Below are 26,517 nucleotides of genomic sequence, written 5' to 3'. Positions count from 1 at the left end.
AGAGAGGGCGCCTGTTCACTGCGGTCCATCCAATGGTGAGGAGCTGATTGAGTCGCTATGGTGACGAGATTGTTTCGACAGAGGCTGTGATGGGTTGACAGGTGCGTGACAGTCGCGTCTGTGCAAGCATGTACGCCAAAGGCAAGAACAGCGTGCCATCGGATAGCCAAGCCCGAGAAAAGTAAGTTATATTAATCAGGAGGTGGAGGAGGAATTCTCGCGATCACATCTGCAGTCGCACACACACATTTAGACAGAGGAGACATATAAGACAGCAGCTGGCGCATGTACTAGGCTACTGTATGCTTCGCCTCTCAAGTTACGTGCTTTCTGCATTATGAGAAGTATTATTAGATCACTTATTGAATCGTGTGGTCATGTAGCAGTCTGTATGATTATCAAGAGTAATTTCGTTTCCTTCATCGTTCTTGAGCAGTTAAGGGCAGAATCTTTTTTTAACAGCACGTAAATAACTAACTCAAATAGTTTGCTTCCTTGTCACTGTGTAACTCAGTGTTTTATGCATTTTACATTTGAGTGACCTTTCCAGCTGTCCATCTGAATGTCTGTTGGCTGTTTTTCCTTGTCTTAGACATTTTGACTGATCGCTAAACAAAACAAGCTTGGTTGTTGTTCTGTGCCAGAAGGTGTTTAAGCATTAATCATAAGGATGCTCAAACCATTTCACAGTAATAGGGCGGTTGACAAATAGTATGGACAACTTTATTTTCAACATCATGATTTTATGCTTAAATGTATTCCTTTCCACATGATTGTTTTTTCTGTTTTAGGTTTTCTGTTTTGATCTGTTTTAAGGTTTTCTCATTTTTGCTGTCCACTTTGAAAGATTTACTTAGTTTTTTTTAATTAAAAGGTTTTACAAATAAAGAACTGAACATCACTTTTGAGAAATATCATTAAAATGATGTTCATTCACATGAGACGAAGACATTATATACAATAAGTAGCCTATTCTAGAAACAGCTGTTTTATTCTACATGGACATGGACCAACAAGTAGTCCTTGCTAAAACTATATTTCTAAACAAAATTCGTAGTCAGAGATAAAACTACAGGTGCTAGGTAATGTGCTGAGGGTCGTTGTATTGTATGTTGAATGTTGTCAGTCCTTTTGCAAGTCAGTCACATCTTAAATTGCATTTAAATTGCAAAGTGCTGTTGGCCGTTTATCTGTGGTGTCAGTTTAGACTTGTGTCTGGTAAACTTTAATTTTTGTAGGCCGATCTCAGTTTGAGCAGTCACAACAGATTAAAACTGTCATATAGCACTAGCAATAAGTTATTATTAATAACTCTCTGTGTGCTTTTGGGTTTCACTACATATGCATATATGGGTCCCAAATGAACATTTGCCAAATGCCAGAAGTGAGTAAAATTTGGCTTTTTTTTTTCTTTTCTTTTTTGAGTAAATAAAATGCCAGCTGGCATGTAACCTTATTAGGAACCGTAACATAATACATGGTTTAAATCTGACCCTCACTCTGAAACACTGCTTTAATATGAACTATACAGAGACGAGATTAAAAGAAAATACCACGTAAACTTTTCTGAAGACAGTCAGTTCCCCTCAGAAACACATTCATATAAACCCCCAAATCAATATTGAGGATTTTCTTCCAATAGTTCATGCATCATGAACAGTGAGTGATCCGCCAGCTACAGTATTTTTCTCTGTGCGTCCGTCTTCAGCGTCTCTGGTCTGTGTTAACGGGCGTTAACAGAATTCATATTTTCACATAAATGACATTTTGGAAAATGATTGCACTGCAACGCAGTTTGTGCAAGAAATCAAAGACATGCAAACCGTCTACTAAAGAAAACATCTGTCACAACATGTCTTCTAACAGCTTTTAGCTCAGTGGAAAATGTATTATAGGATGTTTATCTAGAATGCCTGAAGTTTCTTTTCTTCTCTAGAACTCCATGTGGGAACACATATGTGGAATATTCCTCCAGTGCATACCGCAGGAACGGTATAACGGAAAACATTAGTGGTTTTGAAACCGTGAAATTTTCAAACCACGGTATACCTTGAAACCGGTAATCGGCCCATGCCTACTTGGAGATATCAAAACAAAATGATGAAACAAAATCACCATGGAGGTTTTTGTGACAGTTTCCAAAGATATCAAATAAATAATTCAGTTGTCATTAATATTACGATTTTATTTATTTCTTTATTTATTTTTACATTTGTGCATTTGTCACAAGCTTTTATCCAAAGCGAATTACATAGCATTCAAACATTTTGTTAGTTCATGCAATCCCTGGGAGTCAAACATATGACCTTGGCATTCCTATCATCATGTTCTATACTGTTTCAGCAGCAGAATTTTATTTTATTTTTTTTACAGTTTCATAGCTGTTAAGACATATTAATGAAATTCTTGGTGAATGGTGATTTTCAAATAGATGTTTACTTTGTATTTTCTAATGTGGTGAAAAGTGTTGTTTCTCTGTTCTGCAGTTGTATTCAGTATGTAAGAGAATGACTGGTGTTGTCGTTCCTGCTGCTGGAACAGTTTTCCTGCAGAGTGGTTGGCCTCTGATATTTTTTCTCCATCATTGATATGCAAGCAGCATCACACCGGCCCTACTGCAAGGTTAAGCAAGCGTGACGGCATGGCTTAGAAACCGGCTAGGAATCTTTCTCTCTGTCTTTAGCCTGTGTGTTATACAACCTTCTTTTATCACATATCACACACACACAGTCTGCACGGTCCTTTAGTTTTCCCATGTGACCTGTTTGAAATCCAGCAAAGTTAAGTGGTTTCTCTATTATTGTCACTTGGTTCTGTTTCTCATGTAGTTGTAAACTAGACCAAGAGCTTCTGGTAAGTGTGTATGTTGTAAGTTCTTTTCCAGAGCTGCACATTTTCTCCCTGCTTTCATCTGCAAGATAAGCTGGCATTTCCTGTTGTGGTGGAGAAAGGCATTGTTTCTCGAGGTGTTGTGCAGCATGCTTTGGACTAAACCCTAAACTCCTGGTTTTCATTCTGTGTGTTCATATGCCTGCTCAAGTCAAACACTATTTCTTAACATCTTCAAAAACATTAAACACGGACACTTGCTTTGTTGTATTTTGTTTGCATTGTCTGTGCTTTTATAAAATGATGTTCAGTTTTATTGACACGTTATGATAAATAAGAAAGCAAACCTCTTCCATATTAGCAGAGCAGAAGAATTTGGGCCCAGTATGCTGAGGAATGTAGCATTGTCCTGTCCACACAGGATATGAGTTTCATTCCTTATCTAGATGGCCTTTTCCCCTCTAAAATACTTTTGTTGTTCTTTCATAGCTCCATTTCACCTGTTTTGATTCAAAGGCTAAGTGGAAGAACTGTTTTTTTTTTTATCATGTCTTTCCAAATAATGATTTTTTTTTCCAACTGACAGCAGTTTGCACACAATTTTAACCAAAAAGAGAAAGAAAAAAAACAAAGAAACTAAATCTGCCATGACCACAGTTAGAAATAAATCTACTATAAATTTGCACACAGCCATTAAAAAGTTTGGGATCAGTAAGATTTAAAAAAGGAGAAAGATCTAGAGAAAGTACCTTTTTAAACATTTGATGTCATCTGTTGTATTCTGAATAAAATATTGAAATTTGAAACTTCCACATCATTGCATTCTGTTTTTATTCACAATTTGTACAGTGTCCCAACTTTTTTGGAATCGGGTTTGTACGTTTTTCAGCATGGATGCATTAAATTGATCAAAAGTGACAGCAAAGACCTTTAGATTGTTACAAAGAACAACTGTTTCAAATAAATCCTGTTGAACTTTCTATTTGTCAAAGAGTGAAGACAAATAGAAAGATAGAATTAGCACAACTCTTATCAACAATAATAAGAAATGTTACTTCAGCACCAAATCGACATATTAGAATGATTTCTGAAGGCTCACGTGACAGACATCGGCCACACATAAAAGGTCATAACCACCATAAATGTATACATTTTCAAAGGATTAGTTAAAGATGTCAGGTATACTGATGTTAGGCTCATGCGCACAGTTTTGTTAAATAAAAGCAACTTTTGTAATCTGTCAGCTATTTTACAAATCACGGTTGCAATCATTTTTTTTCTGTTGTCCTCATGTCACTCTCCTTCCTCCTTTTCAGCTCTCATCATTAATCATTTATGAGTTCCTGCTTTTCTGCCTCTCCTCTTCTACCCATCTCTATATTTGTCTTTCTGTGTTCATCCTCTGTTCTCTTTCACTGCACCTAATGTGTCAAACACATACCCATAGACATATTCGTCCCAAATATACAAATACACACAGACAGGATCACCCTCAAACTCCCCGCTCTCTAATGTCTCTTGGGAAATGAGTCTGTTTGTATCTAGCGAGTGTAAGGCAGCCAATGAGAATGTTGTCAGTTCATCTGTAGAACAGGGAAGAGCGCTGTGTTGATGGGATGAGGACGCAGCATGAGGTTAACGACACACTCTGAGACGATGTGCTCATCTCGCCTCTCTTCTGTTCTGTCATTATTATCTCTTTATATCATTTCTCATATTGATTGTATATCCAGTATCTTGAGCTGTAGTGAACAATTATGAGATCATTTTATTATTACTTGCTTTACCTGTTCGTTTTGTTGTACAAAATAAGTGCATATGTAGCTTCAGAGTTATTTATTCAGGCTTATGTATGTGTGTTAATTTCATGTTTTGATCAATGGCCCATAAATAGCTACTGAAAACTGTCTTGAAGAGAATCAAACTTGATCGTTAATTATATTATTTAGGGTTTATGTAATTGGTTATTTTTATTTTTATTTCATTTTTTATTGTATTGTGTATATATATTACAACTAAATTACAACTTGGTTGTTGTAATTTGTATTGCTATATTTCTTTAATTAATGATCTTTGCTAAAGCAGGCATCATTATTACTGCCCATACTGAAAGAAATTTCATCATGTAACTCTACTACACTACAGTCATGAATAATAGCTCAAATTGTGTGGCTTGTTGAGGAGTGCTGTCACTTAGTTTTTATATAGGGACTTATACCTGACTAAGTGATTTTCATCTCTGGCAAATGATAGAAGGAGTGAAAAAATTATATAGACTTTGGAGGAGAAGGCCTTTTTGGCTAAGCAACTACTTACTGTAGCAACTACTCAGAAATCCCTATAACAACCAGTAACAATACCCCGGCAATCATCCACAACACCCTATAGAAGGAAAATGTAAAAATTGAGTTCATCAATGAATTGAGTTCATGCCAATGTTCCTAAACTCTTCTGTCATCATTCCACTTCAGCATTTTCTTCTCTTGTACAAACACTGTCTTCTACATTGTGGTGAATGTTCTTCATATTTTGTTTGTAAGTGTATATGCATTCTCTGAACATTTGGAGGTTGTTCAGTGCAGGTTTGTGTCTGCAGAAATAAGCAGGAGAGTGAATATTTTGTCTGCATTTGACCGTCTGAAATTATAAATTTAATAGGATGCCGCTGGACTGTGCTGACTCAGACTCACTTACACATTCAGAGAGGATAGGCTACTCGAAAGATTCAAAGAATCACAAGCTTCATTTTGAAGGAATTTTACCAGTATAAAAAAATAAAACATCATGGCAAATATATGGAACTACTGAAAATATCCATGTCAGACTGTGAACTGAAAATGGAATGGTGAACTGAAGAGTAATGGAAACTGAACTCTCAGTGAACCTGATGTTTGCCCAAAGTTTGTCTTGATAATGATCTCCAAACTGGGACTCATTTTGATATGCTGTATACACTCATTTTGCCTTATTAAATTCACATATTGGTTCTTTAACTATATGAAAGGATACACAGCCAGGCCATAAAGAATTGGATTCAATTAAAGGGATAGTGCATTCAAAAATGAAGATAGTTTCTCTTGTGTTAGGATATTCACGTCGTTTTTCCCCCCCATAAAATAAAACTATATGCTGCTGACCAGAGCCTAAAATGTCAACAAAAAAACACACCATAAAGTTCAATGATTCCTTATGACTATATTATTCTAAAGCCATATGATTAAAACAGAAAGGAACAGATTAAAATTCAAGTCATTATTCATTGAAAATCTTTTTCTTGGCTCTATCTCTCAAATCTCATTTGTGCAATATTGAAAATGCACATATAGTATAGTATTGAACATTTTCAGAATTAAACTTCAGGCTTTTAGTCTTATGTCTTTAGTCTTTTTACTCTTGACACTGTATTCCATTGATATTTTTATTAGTGCTTTTTGCAGTTTGCCATTCACCTTTTACTTCCACTGTATGAAAAGAGGAGTATTAACATTTTGTGAATGAGAATGAGTAAATGATGACATAATGTGTAAATGATGACAATTCTATAAGTTTGCTATTTCAGAGATGCCATGATAATTGTTCCTCATGAACCATTTTAGGAAGCTGAACAATTGAATTTTATGTAGCCATTGGAACCAGACCTAAGATTGGGACTAGTATTAGTATGGAAAGATATATTCATTCATATATCTATGAATGAAAGATATATTCATTCATATATATATGACTGAAATGACACTAAAAAGAAAGTTGCCTAAAAGTCTTCTTAACTTTCTGTCTCTGCAGGTTAGCTCTGTATGTGTACGAATATCTGCTACATGTAGGAGCTCAGAAATCAGCACAGACCTTCCTGTCAGAGGTAGGTGAACTGGAACCTTTTTGCATTTTCACCAAGATCTCTGTGACTGTCACTAAAATGCTTCTAAACACGAATCTATTTAAGACGCTGTAGTTTTAGGAGATAATGTTTACATGTAGGCCAGTAAACGGCTCCAATGAAACCCACACTGTTCTCTGATCCCAGCTTAATCGAGTTACACTGGATACAAAACCACTCTGGCACGAGAAACTGGGCAAACTGTTTCTGTTTAATGGCACGGTCTCATGGAGATGCAGCGGGGGTCTGTAAGCTTATTTCCACGGATTTTCATAGAACAGTGTTCACTTGCTCTGCTCTGTAAATGAATGTGGTTTATGTTCAACATGAAGATTTAGTTAGAAATAGCTGGTTGTGAAAGGCTTTAGATGACCCAATACACAGAGTGGACAATTTGAGACCTGTTTGCACTGCAGCCACAATTCTTCAGACAGCAAGCAATGTTTTAACTTTCTTCTGAAGGGTCTGTTTTAGAGACACTCAACGTTAATGACTTGACATTCTCTCAAGCTGCGTTTGGGGAAGAGATGTTTATAGCTGTGTCCACGACAGCTCGCTTGCTAATGACATGATCACTGACAAGATACAACTGAACAGTAAAAGTAAATGCAGATGAGTGCTGCAGCTCTTGAGTCAAGTAAATATTTGCGAATTACAGAGGAATAAGATCAGATAAATAGTGGAACAGAACAAAGAGAGAAGAGGAAAGACAGAGAAAGAGACTGGCACAATCACAGAGGTAAAAACACAAAGGCTGGCCCACCACTCAGACGTGAACATCAACAAGCCAGACGTACACTGCTGTCGTGACTCAGACCGGCCTCTGTGACTAAGCCAGCCGCCCCGTCCATTGTGGCCGGTTTCCTTTGCGACTCCTGTCTTTTGCCACCCTGCTCATGTAACCAGTTCACGCTGGACTTGAACCCAAAAATAGCCGTAGCTCTCGTGGCAATGTATTGAGATAATTTTGGGCACACCCCTGTTGTTTATGGCGGCTGTCGTCAGCGCTTTAATGTCGGTAAACCCATCTCACATGGCCAGTGACTGAAACTGATGATCTCATCGAGACGGATGGTGTTTTCTGTTCCTGTTTAGTCTTTTGGAAAAGAGATGAGGATGAGAAAGGAGAAGGGTTTGCAGAAGCTTTAGTGATAACTGAACTTCGCTAAGCACAGCCTTTTACTGACCGATCTTACCTTAGCAAGAGAAGCAAGAGAAGCGTTTGCTCTAGTTCTAAATCAGTGGATATCCTGTGTTTTGATAGTATTGAAGACTATTTTTCAGAAATTATACAATAAATGCGATTCGGCCCGAATCAGTTTTCTAAAGTGTTTTTGAAAAATTACATACCCTGCCTTTAAGGCAAGACACTACAGACAAAACTATTGTCTTTTTCATTCACTGGCAAATTTGGAAATTTTGGACTATTTTGCTTCCATAATTTGTCTTCTTAGACTGGTGGAAAGAAAATATCCAAAATATGCTTTTAAGTGTTCATTTTTATTATAAATAACACTTTAGCTTTTTGTGTCTGTAGATTTCAATTAAAATGCATATATATATCTATATCTATATCTATCTATCTATCTATATATATATATATATATATATATATATTATATATTCATTCAAGGTTTTTACAGAGTTAACATTCACCTGATTTATATATAAAAAAAATTTTGGCTGTTGACAGTAATTTCTGATTCGTGGAGTGATAAAAAGAGATATCCAAAATCTCCGCTGTAAAAATCTTTAACTGTAACAAAATTAAAACCTTTAACTCTAACAAAATAAAAAACTTTATCTGTCAACAAAATGAAACTGAATGTTCAGATTGCTGTTCTGGAAAATTCATGGAAATTAGTGCATAATTTAATTAGATAATGCCTCATTTACACATATAAACATAAAATAATTTATTAATGTAATAGAAAAAAACAATTGTCCATCTGTGGAAAGTATGGTGACATCTGTTTGTTTAAATCTTTACCCTACTCACCTATAGTGTCTTGCCTTAAAATCTCCAATTCCTTTCTATGTCATATTCTGCCAAGGAGAGCAGAGCTTAGTGAAGTGTCAATTGGTTAACTGAATTTTTATTAATGACTGAGTCACACTGAAACTGTTTCAAACAGATGCCAAGTAACAGTTTTATTTCTCAGATTTATTCTGGGCACCATGTTTGACTCAAAGTTCAGCTCTCCATGGCAGAATTTGCCCTTAATTATGTTTAAATCACAAAAGGAAGCACAGGTCGACTTGTCACTGAATCTTTATAACTCTTTCTTTGTTCTCTGTTTGACTTGGCAGATCCGATGGGAGAAGAACATAACATTAGGAGAGCCGCCTGGGTTCTTACACTCATGGTGGTGGTAAGGAACTGAATGTTTCTTTAGCACTATTTTAGAAAGACGGGATTAGTGTGCTAAAAGTGTTTTGAGTTATAATTATCAAGATGGGAATGATATATTCATGGGATCTCTAGTTAAAGGGGTTGTGAATTTTCCTTCAAATTTTCTATGATCTTTTGACATGTAAAAGGTCATTGTACTATAAAGCTGTTATTGAAACCAAGCTCAGGAAACGACTTGTTTCCGTTTTTGTCACATTATAACGTCATAGTGCGACAAAAGGCCACCTCTGCAGAATCAGATCAATGACTACTTCTACATCATGGCGTCTTTGGCCCTGCCCACTGTGAGATGAAAAGGAGAGAGGAGCAATAAAGGATAACTGGACTAAAAATAACATTACCTTCCAAAGGATCCTGCAAATGAGCTGCTGCTTTCTGGAAAGAGGGTGAAGCCTTTACTGTTCCTGCCTTGGTTACTAAGGCAACAACAAACAAAACATCTGTTTGTTTTTGGTTGTCGTCATCTCTTTGGGTATTGTGTCAAAAACACAGTTCACTTAAACACAGTCGGTTATGTCTGCGAATATAAAATCTGAATGTGTATCAGTATATTAGATCTATGAAATGGCGCCTCTCAGACATGGCGACAACAAACTACGCAACTCAACCAGACCTCGCCCCCCGATATTTTTTTGCTCATGCCTTAAGGGTGAATTATTTAAATGTGGGATATTGTGACGTGCACGTTCCCAGAAGAACACTGAGGACTATAATTGAAGTTCAGAAACAGAGCTTACTTATATAGAGAAAAACTCCCTTTAGAATTGACTTTGTGCTTTGTAAATTTGCAGATCTTTTTCATGCACAAACAGAAACAAAAGTAACCTGAAAGTAAGTTAGAATTAAATTAAAATGAAGCATAATAGGAACCCTTTAATACTAAGGTGTTTATATTCTGAATATGTGTATTATGGAACATCTTGTTGTCTGGATATATGCAACACAAAATCCAAGAAAATAAACAAAACCAATATATAATATAATATAATATAATAATATAGGGAAGGAATTCATTAGGGCGATGATCATGGCTGTTCTGAGCAGTTTGTGATCAGATTCTCCCAATTTTTTATTTTTTTTTAAAAACAATACAAATACCTTTACTGTCATTTTTGATCAATTTAATGCATTCTTGCTGAATAAATACATAGTTTATTTAAATTAAAAAAAAACAAGAGAACACCTGAGGAACTCCAAAAGAGAGGAACCCCAAGTTATAATATAGATTCTCTGTGATTTTTACCAAGTTTGTGCGAAAACACAGACATATTTAATTCTAATGGTATAAAAATCTTGCAATACATTTGTGAAACAAACATTTCCTCGGGGAAAACGAATCCCATCCAAATAGGACTTTAATTAACTGAGAATAGTCATTTATTCTCAGACTGCAGTAACAGTCTTTTTTATAATATATTGTACATCTTTTATTGCAGTGTTTTCTGGGACCTCTACTGTGCTGCTCCTGAGAGGAGAGAAACAAGTGAGCACTCAAGTGAAGCCAAAGCTTTTCATGACTATGTGAGTATAAATATGTGTTCTCTTACAATGAGGATAATAATGATTTGGTGCAGGAACCACTTTTTTAATGGCTGCTGAAAGCAACAACCCAATTTTTATTACAATTAAGGAGGCATTTAGAACCACTAATAAACCAATGAATACATTTTAGTGTTTTGTACTATAAACAAAACCAGTATGAAACCACTGACGTGTAGAACAGCAGTTACAGCTGGTCTCTGAAGAAACCTTGCAGGATAATGGTGAGTGAGTGTACAGCTCATAGAAGGAGAGGTGAGCAGGAGGGGAATGGAAAGCGGGAAGGATGATCAATTGGTGGTCCGTGCTGGAGGCATTAGCAATGATGTCATACATTTGCGGTCGTCTTGGCTAGAAGGAGGAGGACACCTTGACCTATTCTGAGTATGAAAGAGAGAGAAATAGAGAAGCATATAGAGTGAGTGACAGAGTGTGATTAGATTAAAGGCTTGTCTATAAGAAATGACTCATTTGGATTAGGTCAAAATCAGCATAATAGCCTCATTGTTCCTCTAATACCTTGATTAAAACCGCAATGACTCCACCTACAAGTCAGGTACCTGTTTGTTGGCCACAAATTATGTAGACCTCACGACCAGAATCACTAAGATTAACTGCTGACCAGCCACAGCTCATTACGGTAAAAGCCTTCGCTTTTAGTTCATGCTTCAATCATGTGAAGTGATTCCACACTGATTCTCATCCGTGCATGAAATGTTAAAGGCACGTCATTAAATCATAAAATACTTTAAAGTGATCTATGATCATGGCTACATTGTGTTTAGCAAGTTTCATTAAAGTAAGCCAGCAATCATATTTCCAGAGGTGTTTTCATCTTAATGAATCTAGATGTTCACAAAGGTATATATAATTAAATATAAAAATATTATTAAATTGCTTCACTTAAAGTGATAGTTTGCCCCAAAATAAAAATTCTGTCATCATTTACTTACCCTCAAGTTGTTTCAAACCTGTATGAGTTTGTTTCAGCTGTTGAACACAAAAGAAGATATTTTTAAAAATGTTGGTAACCACCAAACAGTTGACAGTAGCCATTGACTTCAATAGTATGAAAAAAAAATACTATGGAAGTTAATGGCTACCGTCAACTGTTTGGTGGTTACCAACATTTTTCAAAATATCTTCTTTTGCATTTAACAGAAGAAAGCGATTCATATAGGTTTGGAACATTTTCATTTCAATTTGTAATTAATTTGTAATGAAATAACTCTTTTTTTTTGGAAAATATGTGGTCTCTAATATTTGTGTGCTTTTTAGCAAAGCAACAGTAATGATTATAGATAACACGTATTGCAATATTCTCACTTAAGATACACATCCAAAATGTGAAGTAACTAAATCTTGAAGAATGATCCAGCGACTCACCCCGCATTGATTTCCATTGTTTAACTGCCATTTTTTAGCATGGAAATATTGTCTGCTGTGCTGTAAGTGCTCTTCAGATTATGCTCTCCTGCCTAAATGAGCACATTCCATTTCCCTGGCAACCATAAACACACTTTATTTTTACCCACTCTTTCTCATTGTGTTCCCAAAAAAAAAAAAAAAAAAAAACTCAGCAGACAATGACTGGTACTCTGTTGCCTTTCTGTCATTTAACATGAATGGAATGAAGTCTGAGACTCTGGAGATCACTCAGTGTTATTTAGTGCTACACTTTGCATGCTCTTTTCCTTCAGTCACCTTACAGGAAAGGAACAGTTTGCCTGTTAACTAGGCCCAGTGAAGATAATCATACATTTGAGTTGTTGGAATAGATGGCATACAATTTTATCATTACATTACATATTGCTGAATCTTCAGCCTTCTTCTATGGTAAAGTGTGACTTTTTTATTAAGTTTTCTGTATTTGTTTCTGTCATAGAAATTTTTGTCATGATTGTTAGATTTAAGAATCAGGATCTTTTTATTTTGCTCCTTAAATCAATAAGTTTATATAGTACTTTGTCAATCTCATTATAATCAATTTTAAATCATAGTAAATTATAATGAAAAATAAGAGAGCACACTGTTTACACCAGTATATCTCTTAAATAATCCACAATAAACTACTAAACCATATTATAATTTAACATATTCTGGTACACTATTAGGCCACACTTGTGTCTAGTAATGCGATCTTAAAGCATAAATGGATCATAAAAAACAGCATATATGATTGTTCTCCCACCTGTAACTTTAATTTCACTGGAAACTGAAATAATTTGGAAACTAAAAATATATAGTGGCTGAAGGTCTGGCTCCTTGAGGCTACTTGATGACGAACATACTAAAAACCTAAATGTGAAATGTTCTTTTCAGGTGTTTTATTTACTTTTTTACCATTATTTTACCCATTGTATAGAAATTCAATATATGACTCAAAATCACACTGACGTTATTCCTGGTTAAACCATGGTGCTCTATTAAATATATAAAGTCATTTGTTGGTAAGTAGTTTGTAGCTAAAATTACAAGTGATTTTATTAAGCAGCACCATTTAATAAATCAGCAAATCCTGAGCATATTTTTTCCCCCAAGCTCTGATAAGCCTTTAACACAATGTCTTTACATGAACATCCTTCATATTCTCTATTGATGTTCTCCTGTCTGGCATAGGGCTAGTCTCTTCTGCGCTTTCATTTTCTTTGTGTTCACACAGAGTAGAACACAAACAGCAGCAAATTAAACATGAGAGAAAGAGGGGAAGCACGGCAGCATGAAATAGCTTATAATATTATGCAGCCTATTCAAGCATGTTAATGAAGATTTTCACCCCTGAATGGAGAGAGATATTTCACACAGTGTACCCACATTCAGAGCTTAGATTATTGCTGCCACACTCAATAGTGTAGCCTACATGTGCTTTTTGATCCTTTCTTATCTTAAATGTTTATCTCTTGCCCAAAATCTTTGGGTGCTCAAACTTTTTACTTTAAAATGTGTTAATTCAGTGACTATGATAACATGTTAACACATTTTAGCTTGACAGAATGATAGATTTGTGATTTTTTAAACAATATTGTGGCATTATTGGATGAAGTACTCATTGAGATTGCACAACAGCATATCACCTTATTATATTATTATGTTATATTATATTATAAATATGTTGAAAAATAATACATATTCAGTTTTATGTTTTTATTCATATTATGGTGCTGAATAACATTTATATTGAATCTGAATAACATTTATATTTTATCCTAATAATTCCTCTAAAAATAACTTTTTGTTCATGTTTACCATCTATCACATTGCTTTTACTGATTTCCCCTGTGTTGTTTGGGCCAGTGTGAAAGATGATCGGCATGATGGGGAGAATCCTTTTATCATTATTGTGTATTTAATCTCAATATGGGCTGATGCACACAATCTGAGCCAGGGTACTTTTACACACAATTGAATTTGTATGCATACACATATTCTCAGAGGTTCCTGTAATGTCTGGCTGGCCGTGTTCCAGAGGTCGAGAGGTGGATTCAGGGTAGAGTGAGTTAGCAGCTGGGATGGGTGCTCATTGTGGGTTAACTGAAAAACACTGTTGTCCTGAAGAAACCCCCTCAAACACACACAGAAGCAAACACACACTGGTTGGTTAAAGCTTGCCATCTGTAAAGCAGAGAATGTTTCCAGCAGAGAGAGACAGCAGGAGAGGAGATGTGGCGAGGATGACCTCATCACTGCATTCGATTAGACTGCAGATATTGTGGGAAAGGTTGCCTGGTGGTTATAGGACTGCATCATTACCCAGGAGGCTTCTGGCTTCATCGTTAACACACAACCAGTGCTCCAAGTTGTCGTTCTGAATCTGATATTGTGCTTTAATGGGTTGTTAACAGAATACATTCAAACAAAAAATAGTTTTTTTAAAAGTAATTTTTTTTTAAACTTAAGTGGGCCATTTTTGGAATAATGCAAACGACACAAGCGCAACAGTGAAACATGCTGGCCTAGCATGTGTTTACATAGAAAAACAACAGAAAACTGACAGTGGAATGCAAATACACATTCAGTGTGAATGCTCCAACAAAAAAACAATCCCAAATCCATAGCAGAATCAACTGTTGAGATTTCAAGCAATGAGTAGCATTTCCGAATGAATAAGAGTAAGCTGAGTGAAAGATTCAATGACTCGCTCATAAACACCAGCTGTATCCCAATTCAGAGGCTGAATAAATGTGGCGGAAAGAATCAGTTGAGTGAAAGATTCAGTGACTCACTTATAAACACAAGCTGTATGTTGACGTACCTTAAAGATGTGATTTTATAGATAGTTTATACTTTATTTTGTACATAAATGGACCAAGGTGAACATATGTAGACCGGTTGTGAACCCTGCTTTGTTTTCAGTTGACAGTTGAATATAACTTTAAAAAAAGTTCAGTACAAATGTTACTGCCACTCGTCAACAGCAGCTGTCACAGTTTCTAGGTGACAAGAGGCTATGCTGCCCTAACAACACCTTCATACCTTCGAAGTCCGCGTCCTTCTAAGGATGCAGCCCCTGAATTGGGACATAGCTACGTACAGTCACCTGTTTAGTTACTGAATGAATCAGTGTTTTTGTAAAATACATGCCTCAATGAGTCACTGACAAAGACAGTCACTGGCCGCCACCTACTGGCGTAAGGAAAGACTATAGCTGTACGTTTCTCCACCACAAATCACAATAGATTCACATCCTGTCAGTAAAGTGGCAAACAGTAAAAGTCCCATATTCTATTCGGGACACGATGTACATATTTACTTTCTACCCTATAAATACACATCCAATTGTTTATTGTTTTGGGGTAAAACTTTTCTGGATTTATGTTTGGTTTGCACAAGAAGTGTCCAATGGCACGATAGGGGATGAATAGATGTGGGGAGCAAGGGAGAGATTAATAGAGAAGGGCAGCTAGAGTCTTCCTTCCTGTCTGTATCACTGGTATATTTCCTGTTGTTATATTGCTCTGTCTGTGTTCTCGGCTGGTTTAAAGGCTAATCTTACCATCATATACACATGGCTCAGGTTCACGTGTCACTATAGCGTATCTCGGTTGTCTCTCAGTGGAGCTTATGTAACAAGTCACATGCTTAAAAGAACAGATGTGAGAATGCCTGAGATTATAAAAGTTGCTTGTATTTTGGATGAATGTCGGTGTGTGAATTTGATGTTGTATTTCAATAGATGAATATCTCAATCTCTCTCACGTTAACTTTGGACTGTTTGGTTACATGAGCTGAATTCCAGTTTTCCTTTACCACATTCATCCTCCATTCAAGAATTCTTCTTACAGACTGGATCTAATGTTTTATGTTCCTCTCTTTTGATCTGAGTAGATGTATTTCTCTGGTGTGAGGAATAGGGATGTTGTCCTGATGCAGCTGATGAGAAATTCTAGACAAAGGGACTTACTATTCTACCCACGTTTCTCTAATGAGTAGAGAAATGAGTCTCTCTACCCAGCCAGCCACTGGAGCACACACACACACACACACACACACACACACACACACACACACACTCACTCACTGCCTCCTTATTGCAGACAGAAGGAGCAAATCTAATAAATATGGAAATGTATGAACTTAGAAACAGAGCGAGCTGCTGAAGGCTTAAACTTTGAAAATCTGGAACATATTGGCTGTGTATATAGTACAGCTGTTTCTTTACAAAGTAAGAAACATTAAAAATGTACATTTACAGGATAAATGTACTAGTATACATTTTGAAATAATTGTGACTGGCCATATCTGGACTTGGAGTCTTCTGAGAGAAATACGAATCAATTTGGTGCAGTGTCTATCCTCAAAATTGGACTGTGTAATCATAATTTTCCCTCATTTTCTTCTTTTGGTTTTTGGGATGAAATGCATTATGACCCAGACATATTTTTAGTTATTTTCACCCTAATTACTAATAAGTACTGTAGAGTATACAGACGGGATTCATGGGCATCCAAACAGCCATCATTAACCACTGGGGTTCATGGCACTGGGTACGGTCAGATAACTGCCATGAGTGTATGTGAGGGGCAAACAGGGGAAAGCAGTTGCTTCTGTTCCATTTCCAATGAGTAGAAAGCCTAAACCACCAGCGAAACTGTAGTACATCAACACTAGTGCTGTTAATTATTCAGTGGACAAAATGTGTTTGCCAGAAGGGTCATCTTCTCAGTGTCTATGTCTTCCCACTGTTTCATATTTCCTCTCATTGTCCAAGCCTTAGGTTTGTGTATGTGCATGTTATTGCTAGAGCAGGTAATATCAGACATGAGGTTTATGTGCTGATGGCTGTTTAATGACCTCCATCTCTGTGCTGTCACCTCTGCTGCAAATAGAAGTCTCTTTTAGAAATACGTTATGCTCGTTATGTTTAATGTGTTTACAGTGTGCCTGTGCTTATAGTGCAGTGACTTTTTTATGTGACTTTGCAGTGTACAGTAACTTGTCTGGCCATAAAAAGATCAGCAATTATTATACAGTGCTGATGTTTAAAGTCATTTTTGCTGCTTGTTTATTGCTCTGGTCTTCAAAATGTCATTCATGTTCAGGTTATTTATAACATGCATATGTTTTTATCAAAGTGATATGTAACATCTGACTCCTCTTTAACAATCCTCCTGTGTCCTTTATGTTGTTTTTCTTTATAAAGATATTTGAGGATATTTCATCTGAGTTTTGTGTGTGTGTGTGTCCTGTAGAGTGCAGCAGCGACACAGAGTCCAGTGCTTGGAAGTCCTCCTGGAGACGGTATGCCTTTGCCCCCGGGATTTTTTCAGGTACACACACAGTTTTTTGTGTATGAAGTATAGCATCTTTAGCATTTTTTGGCTAAAGAGTGTCCTATCCCGACTAACATATTTATTAATACTTATTTTATATATTGTTTTTAACTTTTAAATATTAAATTGATTTAAACATTATTTCATTGAAATATCTTTTTCATAAAGGTCACTGAATGACAGTGCTTTTTTTACTGTCTGAAACAACAAAAGAGCGGTATGGAAGAAATAAATTCAGATAAAAGCAGTGATAAATTATTTTCTTCTTCTGTGACTGACAGTTGAACCGGGAGAGATGTGCTGAGTCAGGAGAGATTATGAATGAGTGGGCAATTAAATATTTATTCAGGCCAAGAAAACTATATGTGGATGTCTGTAGCAGCAGATTATGCAAGGATTTCCACACTTTCATTTTTAATTGGAAAGAGGAGTTGTGTGTCTTTTCAATTAATTGTTTAATTATCTGTTATAATGTTGTAATGAAATTAACTCATTTGTAAGGGAATTAATCATTAATTTTATTTCTAGCTCAGGTTTTGAAAGGACTCGAATCTGAAAATTCTGAGTCAACCTGATTAAAACTGAATTCAAATCTGATAGTTTACACTTTAAATCAACAGTCGTCCAGCGAGCCAGTGATTCTTAGTATATTTTAACAACTTGAATCTTTGTATTTCCCAGGCCACGGTCAATACAATTATTATAAGTAAGCTATTATAGTAATTATTATAAGTAAGCTACGAGCTAGGTAGCAAGGGATCTTTGGCAAAAGTTTTAACCTTGAAATTATATGTCTCCAAACAATGATTCTTTATAAATGAAACATGAATTTTATTGGCTATTCTAGATTACATCAAAACTAAGCTAAAACACACATACACACAAACATACAGTTTCTTTAGAATGAGAGTTCACGAAGTTGTTTGAAGTTTCATAGTTCTAAACTGCTTCAACCCTTCACTGACCCTGCATGAGTTTTACGACCGCAGCTGGTTGCATAGGGGTGCCTCAGTTTGTCTCAATGGAATGTGATTGTTTCATGTGTGACTCAATAGTGTAAGTGGGTCCGTTCGAAGACAGAGATCCTACAATGTGTTATATTTGAAGGAGGATTTCGAGTGCATAAATACTGGACTGTGTGTACGTTAGTGATAATGCACCAGAACATACACTGATTAACTGTCAGCAGCCAGTCTGAGAGCTGCTGTCCTGCCTGATGTGTATTGACAATCGCTCATTGATAGTCTTACGCCCAGATTCCCGAAGAATCCAGCTGTCAGCTCTAACAATACTTTCTTCAGTTGTCCTCTCTAACTCACAAAGTTTGATCCAGTTTTATTTTAACCAGCCCTCTGAGATATCAGCTTTGAACTTCGCAAATGCATGTCTGTTGAAATGCAGCACTTTCCTTTGTATTGAAGCCAATGTGAATTGCTGTTTGCAACCCATTTTGTGTGATGTGTGTGAGTAAAACAGGATAGTTATTCATTAGAATTTGATTTAGTGATGAAAAGTAGAGAAAAGTGTAGAGTCACTCAATAGACTTCTAGAAATTGCATTACTGTTTTTACATTGAGGTATGAATTAAAGCCACATATGTTGCCAATAAAGTTGTAAATTTGAACTTGATGACTGAACTCTTTGAACTCTAACTTGAGACTGAATTACAGATGTAAAATACAATGTTGCCATCTGGTGGTGTGATTTATGGTGCCACTCAGTTGCTCTGGTTTGCTTGCTGGATGAACCATGAAAATTGTTGAGTGATGTAGACTAAATTAATTAATTGTTCTCTGTCCTTGTGTTTCCTCAGCAGTTTATGTCTCCTCGATACCCAGGTGGGCCCAGAGGTTCTCTCAGAATACCCAGTCAGGTATTTATATATTCTGCTTTCGGGATCTAAAGTTTTCATTCAGTGCATGATAATGACTGTTACTTGATTTGAACAGGCTTTGGGCCCTGGGAACCAGCCTCTATTACCCAGTGGGATGGATCCTACAAGACAGCCAGGTATTTCAAATGCTAACAACTCTGTAAATATGACAGTATGATCAAGTCCACCTCACCTTTGTGAAATGCTTTGGATAATTTTATTATTAAATTTACATACAACAAAATTGACAGAAATCCTCCCAAATTTATTGAAATTGTGTCTGTAGATTCTGTAAACAGCTGTAATAATACATCAAACTATGAAATATGAAACCGCATTGCTTCCTTTTCCCATTTTTAAGGCCATCCTAACATGAGTGGGCCCATGCAGAGGATGGCCCCTCGAGGAATGGTTCCTATTGGACCACAGGTGAGTTATCCATGGATAATTATGTACATTTGTATAAGCATGTTACAGTGCTCGCAATCTTTATTATAATGTGTTATTGGGTATAATTGGTGTTCCAGAACTATGGTGGTGGGATGAGACCTCCCCTAAATGCCCTTGTGGGACTTGGGATGCCTGGGATTAACATGTAATTGTATTCACATTACAGTCTATTATCATTCCATAAAGAATCCCTATTATACTACTGTATAAAGTTGTATAACACTGTATATTTGTATACTGTTGTGTAAAGGGGTCCTGCAGGAGGAAGACCATGGCCAAATCCACCAAATAACAATTCGGTTAGTTCTCACCATGGTATGTGATAACTGATCAAAAGTCTTGTATCCTAAACTATATAAATACCCGTACTTTCTCCCTGCAGATCCCTTATTCATCCGCATCTCCAGGCAGTTATTCGGTAGGTAATGTTGTTTAAGGTTGTTTTTGTTTTTGTTTTTGTTACCTTGTCTGAGGTAACTTTGGGTAACACACGCTGGTCATTTGAATAAGCAGAATCAGTGTGTTTGTAGGGTCCCCCAGCAGGAGGTGGCCCTCCAGGAACACCCATCATGCCCAGTCCCGCAGGTAACAAATACTGAAGCAGTCAGCACAATACTAACTACTTCAAGTCCAATGACATTCTGTAGACCTTTTAAGGCATCATAGGGAAACAAAAGGATTCTGTGAAAAGCCTTGTTCATGGCTTCTAACATATCTTGATTAGGTCAAATTCTAAAAAGGCAGCAATGCATTCTTTACCCATACCAAGTCATTTATTTTGTCTTTAGCTAAAAATGAACTACTAATGTGTGATGTACAATATTGATTTTAGAGTCAAACAACTCAAGTGACAACATGTACAGCATGATCAACTCAGTCCCTCCAAATGGAAACAGACCAAATGTGAGTCTTATAATAGTATCTGAAATATGGACATGTAAAGTGTATTTGGTTTTCTTATGGGATTTTTCCTTTCAGTTTCCATTAGGTTCAGGTTCTGATGGCCCAATAGGCAGCATGGCAGGCATGGAGCCTCATCATATGAATGGTACGACAGATTTAAATGACATAACACAATTCAACATATACAGTATATATACATATACAGTATATATATATCCATTTGCACATTGAATACTGTAAAGTCTCTTCCTTTTCCCTCCATTCAACAGCAGGATCTGGTGACATTGAAAGCCTCCCAAAGGTATGGGGCATTTCCGTACTGTTTTGACAGACATTTAAACAGTGACGACCATTTCTCTGAAATTCATTTGTGGTTTCTGTCCTCAAACTCAATGTTCACATTCATCAGAGCTCACCAGGAAACCTCAGCATGAATAATCAGCCTGGCACACCAAGAGATGATGGAGAAATGAGTGGCAACTTCCTCAACCCATTTCAGAGTGAAAGTGTATGTATGCAGAAAGCCTTTTCTATAGGATCAGTTGTGTTAAATACAGCAGCAGCTGTCATTCAAACTAACTTCCTGTCTTGCAGTATTCTCCAAACATGACAATGAGCGTGTGAAAGGACAGCACAGGAGTTATGTTTTCACCGTGTTCAGCAAAAAAAACAGGATCTTCTCAAAACCGGCTCTTTGGTTTTCTACTCGTTTTGTCTTTGGTGAACTATTATGAATTACAGTAACGTCATCCTACACTAAATCTGAATAAACTTAAGCAAGCCATGAAAGGAAGCTGAAGACACCTAGAAGCTTTTCACAGGGCTCAATCCATTTTTTAATTATTGAATCTTTCCACAAGTTTTTGTATGTACCTTTTTTATGTAATTTTTTTTTCTGTGGTATGCAGCATAGCTGATACCAAAAAACAGCAGTTCCTTAAATGTAATAAATAAAATAAATAAAATTCTCCACTTTTAGATGCAGCATAATTCACACAATTACACCCCGTTATGATTGAACAGCAGAAAAAATAATTTTGTTGTTGTCGAGTGAGCTAAATATGACATTTCAAGGCCTTCATCATATTGCGTTGTTTTCAAACTAAGTTAAGCAAGGATTTGATCAGATGACGATCACTGACAAAATCACCCTTTATCAAACACATTGTTTAGGCGAACCAAAGGTTGGCTTAATTTCATTTTTGCTCCGGAATAAGACAAATGTACAGTATATCCCTTAATGTAATGGACTGACCTGAATTTTTTCAAGATTTCTTGTCATGTTGGATTTGTTCTTGTAAATACAGCTATCTGTAAAGAATCTGGATATGCCGATATAAAAATCATTTTCACCATTTGTAGTACGTGTTTGTGTATGTAACCTTTCTTGAGGAAAAAAAACTGCACAAGCCAGAAGCCACCATAAATTAATTATGTTAGTACATTCTCGTTGCGTAGATGGTAAAATAATATTCTTGTTGGATATGAAATTTGAGAAGGTTAAAGAGCTTGATTGAGACAAACCAATATATGTAACCCTGGACCACAAAACCAGTCATAAGGATCAATTTTTTGAAATTGATATTTATACATCATCTGAAAGCTGAATAAATAAGCTCTCCATTGATGTATGGATTGTTATATGACAATATTTGGCCGACATACAACTATCTGAAAATCTGGAGTCTGAGGGTGCAAAAGAAATCTAAATATTGAGAAAATCGCCTTTAAAGTTGTCCAAATGAAGTTCTTAGCCATGCATATTACTAATCGAAAATTAAGTTTTGATATATTTTCGGTTGGAAATTTACAAAATATCTTCATGGAACATGATCTTTACTTATCCTAATGATTTTTGGCATAAAAGAAAAATCGATAATTTTGACCCATGGCTATTGCTACAAATAAACCTGTGTGACTTAAGACTGGTTTTGTGGTCCAGGGTCACATATCAGTGTTCAAAGCACAAAATATGTTGGTGACCAGCTATGTTGGTCATTTAAACAAGGTCTGAAGCCTTTATTTACATAATTTGCATTGTTATACACTACCGTTAAAAAGTTTGGGGACTGAAAGATTTTTTAATTGTTAAAAAGAAGTCTCATGCTCACCAAGGCTGCATTTATTTGATCAAAATACTCTATAAACAGTAATGTTGTGAAATATTATAATTTTAAATAACTTTCAATTTTAATATATTTTAAAATGCATTTTATTCCTGTGAGCAAAGCATAATTTTTTCCCTCATTCTTCAGTGTCACATGATCCTTCAAAAATCATTCTATTATGCAGATTGGGTGCTGGAGAAACATTTCTTAGTATTACCAATGCTCAAAACAGTTGTGCTGCTAATTGTATCTTTATAGAAACGGTAATACATTTTTCAGGATTTTTTTGATGAATAGAAAATTCAAAACCACAGTATTTTCTTTGAAATAGAAATCTTTTGTAACATTATAAAAGCCTTTACTGTCAATTTAATGCATCCTTGCTGAATACATTTTCTGACCCCAAACTTTTGAGAGGTAGTGCACGTTTGTAATATCTACCTAAAGATAAAACCAGAGGTGGAAATGTTTTTGAGAATTTTCACCAAGTAAAATCCAGCCATCAAGTAAATTACGGTGAACAGAAAAAACGTAACATACAACTGTAATTTTTGTTTTTACAAAGCATTAAGTTTCTGATATGTAAATATGCATTTATTGGCAAGAATATAGCTTTTTGACATGGTAACGAATACAAAAATAAAGAAAGAATATATACATTAGCAGAGATGATATAAAAGCGATTTACGAAACGATTTAAGTGCCAGAGTCATTTGGATGTTCTTGGAAATGTTATGATGGAGTGCAATCAACTCCTAAATGTCATGAGCTGGACCTGATAAAATAAATGATTTAAAGTCCTTGGAAACCTGCTACAGCAGGTTTGAGAAGGTCTCTCACCCTGACCAGCTGCAAAGTTCTCAAACCCCGTTTAAAATCAGTCTGCTCATGCCATCAGCTTCCTGTACTGGTTGCTCACGCTGCTTTTAAAAGTCTCCAGCTTGCTTGATCTGGTGGTGCTGGTGAACTGTGCGCTCCTCTCGACGCCTGACACTCCCTGACACTTGAGAAAGGCGATAACCTGTTTTTGGCACTGAGACGATCCGAAGTAGTACATGAGGGGGTCCAGGCAGCAGCTGACGCTCCCTATGCACGTGGACACCAAGTACGCGGCGTAGGACGCGTCGTTGTGCTTGTGCGCGAACTGCACGTAATGCGACAACAGGATGATGTTGGTGGGCGCGAAGCATATGACGAAAACAGAAAAAACCGTTACGGCCATAAAGACGGCCCGCGTTTTTTTCGCGCGGTTTTCCACGTTGGCCGCGCACAAGGCTTGGATGATGCGCACGTAGCAGACGGTGCTAAAAATGAGCGGGATGAAGAAGAAAAGCGAAGAGATGATGGGGAAGAAGTACAGGTAATACTCGCGGAGGTGGTGGAGGTCAAGGACGTCGTGACAGGTGGTAATGCCCAGGTCAGGTAGGTGAATGGTTTGATTGGAAATTAGCAAAGGCGTCACACCGCCGATGGACAGAAGCCACATGGCGGCGCACACGACGGACGCGGTTTGCGGACTGCGCCAGGTGAGCGAGTCCATCGGGTAAACGACAGCCATAAAACGGTCCACACTGATGCACATCATGAGCAGCACAGAGCAGTACATGTTACAGTAGAAAGCGGCCGTGACGAAGCGACACATGCCGGCCCCGTATATCCAGTTGTTTCCGTTGTAATGGTAGGCTATCCTAAACGGGAGCACCAGGACGAACAGAAGGTCGGCGCAAGCCAGATTTATCATATAAATCACCGCCGGTTTTTTCGGTCTCACTTTGCGCACAAACATGACCAGCGCCAGGAGATTTAGAGGAGCGCTGATGATAAACACTATAATGTATATTGTTGGGATGACAGCGGTCAACACGCGGCCTGTGAGGAAGCTGGAGGCCTCCGGAGAGATGTGATAAGTCTTTTTAGCCACATGGTGGTGGTGATCTTTCTTGGGTTTGGATACTGGACCCGAGCCAGAGCCGCTGCCCTCCTCCTGCACGTCAAGGAAATCAATTGGCTCATCGGTGACAGTGAGGAAAAAACCAGAAAATGTCCGAATATACGATTCTGGAAAAAGAAGTACATAATGAAACTATTTAGGTGTAAAATGTTTGAAAAGTCACATAAATATTTTTGTTTCCTGGTTATAATGATTCCTTAAAGGGATAGTTCACCCAAAAATGAAAATTTGATGTTTATCTGCTTACCCCCAGGTCATCCAAGATGTAGGTGACTTTGTTTCTTCAGTAGAACACAAACGAAGATTTTTAACACAAACCGTTGCAGTCTGTCAGTCTTATAATGGAGGTGAATGGGAATCATGGCTTTGAGAGTAAAAAAAACATACACAAACAAAACCAAATTAAACCCTGCGGCTCGTGACGATACATTGATGTGTAAAGACACAAAACGATCGGTCTGTACAAGAAACGAAACAGTATATTGTTTTATACCTCTGATTCACGCAATTTCCGAACTATTCAAACTGTCCTGAGCGGCGGCACGTCCTCCGGAGCACGTTCTCAACAGCAGGCGCATGAGGCGTCTTCTTCTTCTTCTTGCTTTACGGCGGATCGCAGACTTATAAGTGCATTACCTACACCTATCTCTCAAGTGGACCATTGACACTTTATCTACAATCTCAATTAGGAGTTTCTGGTGAGGTGTGTTTGAATGAGAAGATCGGGATAATAATCTGGATACTATTTTCAGCGATTAACAACTTAAATTCTGCTCTGCACCTCGACCTCACACAAAACGTCTCAGGTTACGTATGTAACCATGGTTCCCTGATTAGGGAACAAGACACTGTCTCGTTCCCTACTCAGGTTTCGTGTCTTAAGACCTCAATGTATCGTCACGAGCCGCAGGCTTTGATTTGGTTTTGTTTGTGTATGTATGTTTTATGACTCTCAAAGCCGTGATTCCCATTCACCTCCATTATAAGACTGACAGACTGCAACGGTTTGTGTTAAAAATCTTCGTTTGTGTTCTACTGAAGAAACAAAGTCACCTACATCTTGGATGCCCTGGGGGTAAGCAGATAAACATCAAATTTTCATTTTTGGGTGAACTATCCCTTTAATGATTACTTCATTACTTTAATTATATATATATAAATACGAATACCTCCGCCAGCCAGCATAGACTACATACATACATACATAACCAGCATAGACAATTTTGTTGGATTTATCTGGTCTTTCTGCCTGGCCAGGCTAGATACTTTATTATTCAAAGTTTTCATACATACATATATATATATATATATATATATATAGGTTATATATAAATAATAAACAAATAATCCATTGCCACTCTGGGACACTAGGCTACATGGTTTCAACATAAATATAAATTAAAATGAATTACTGTTAAATTTTACCGTTTGTTCAATTGCTATTTACTGTCACTTATTTTAACTTTATTTTTCATTTTAGATCAATATTATTTTTTATTATTTAGATACTAATATCCTTGCTAACATGCTCAGGCTAGACACTTCACTTTTTTCAAACTTGGTTTTAAGCTTTTATTTTTTCATAAACGATTTTTAGTTGTTCATGTTATTTGAAATGCAATTAATTAGGCTACCATAAGCGCTAATAAATGCTCGTGCTTTCAACATAACATTTCAACTACAACTTAGCCTACTTTACAGAACACTGTCGGTCAAGCAGTCTTGCATTAAAGGGGTCATATGATGTTGCTAAAAAGAACATTATTTTGTGTATTTTGGTGTAATGACATGTGTTTATGCGGTTTAA

At 36.7% G+C, this 26,517-nt stretch overlaps 2 protein-coding genes across 3 annotated transcripts in view; one reads left to right on the top strand and one right to left on the bottom strand.

The window, feature by feature from the left end:
• Positions 1–21,998, top strand: LOC107755749 (single-stranded DNA-binding protein 2-like). Of its 2 annotated transcripts, none has more exons than XM_016572645.1 (17): positions 1–181; positions 6,613–6,685; positions 9,014–9,075; positions 10,553–10,637; positions 17,345–17,422; positions 19,242–19,298; positions 19,375–19,435; positions 19,660–19,727; positions 19,826–19,893; positions 19,999–20,047; positions 20,131–20,166; positions 20,279–20,333; positions 20,581–20,651; positions 20,727–20,796; positions 20,921–20,952; positions 21,061–21,159; positions 21,246–21,998. In XM_016572645.1, exons 1-17 carry the CDS (start codon positions 129–131, stop codon positions 21,273–21,275), a joined length of 1,047 nt encoding a protein of 348 aa, XP_016428131.1. In that variant the 5' UTR covers positions 1–128; the 3' UTR covers positions 21,276–21,998. The 2 variants fall into 2 exon arrangements, with proteins under 2 accessions (XP_016428131.1, XP_016428130.1); XM_016572644.1 differs by having other exon boundaries at positions 19,239–19,298.
• Positions 21,999–23,340: 1,342 nt separating this feature from the next.
• LOC107755748 (proteinase-activated receptor 1-like) overlaps positions 23,341–26,517 on the bottom strand; it is a 5,458-nt gene continuing 2,281 nt past the window's right edge. The window contains exon 2 of the mRNA XM_016572643.1: positions 23,341–24,817. Coding sequence (XP_016428129.1) covers positions 23,646–24,817 — 1,172 coding nt within the window. The 3' untranslated portion in view covers positions 23,341–23,645. The remainder of the gene's footprint in view (positions 24,818–26,517) is intronic.

This window comes from Sinocyclocheilus rhinocerous, unplaced genomic scaffold, assembly GCF_001515625.1.
Source record: "Sinocyclocheilus rhinocerous isolate Xijiao unplaced genomic scaffold, SAMN03320098_v1.1 scaffold171, whole genome shotgun sequence".
Classification (NCBI taxonomy): domain Eukaryota; kingdom Metazoa; phylum Chordata; class Actinopteri; order Cypriniformes; family Cyprinidae; genus Sinocyclocheilus; species Sinocyclocheilus rhinocerous.
The sequence above is the reverse complement of the archived record's forward strand: the minus strand, read 5'-3'. Positions and strand labels throughout refer to the sequence as shown.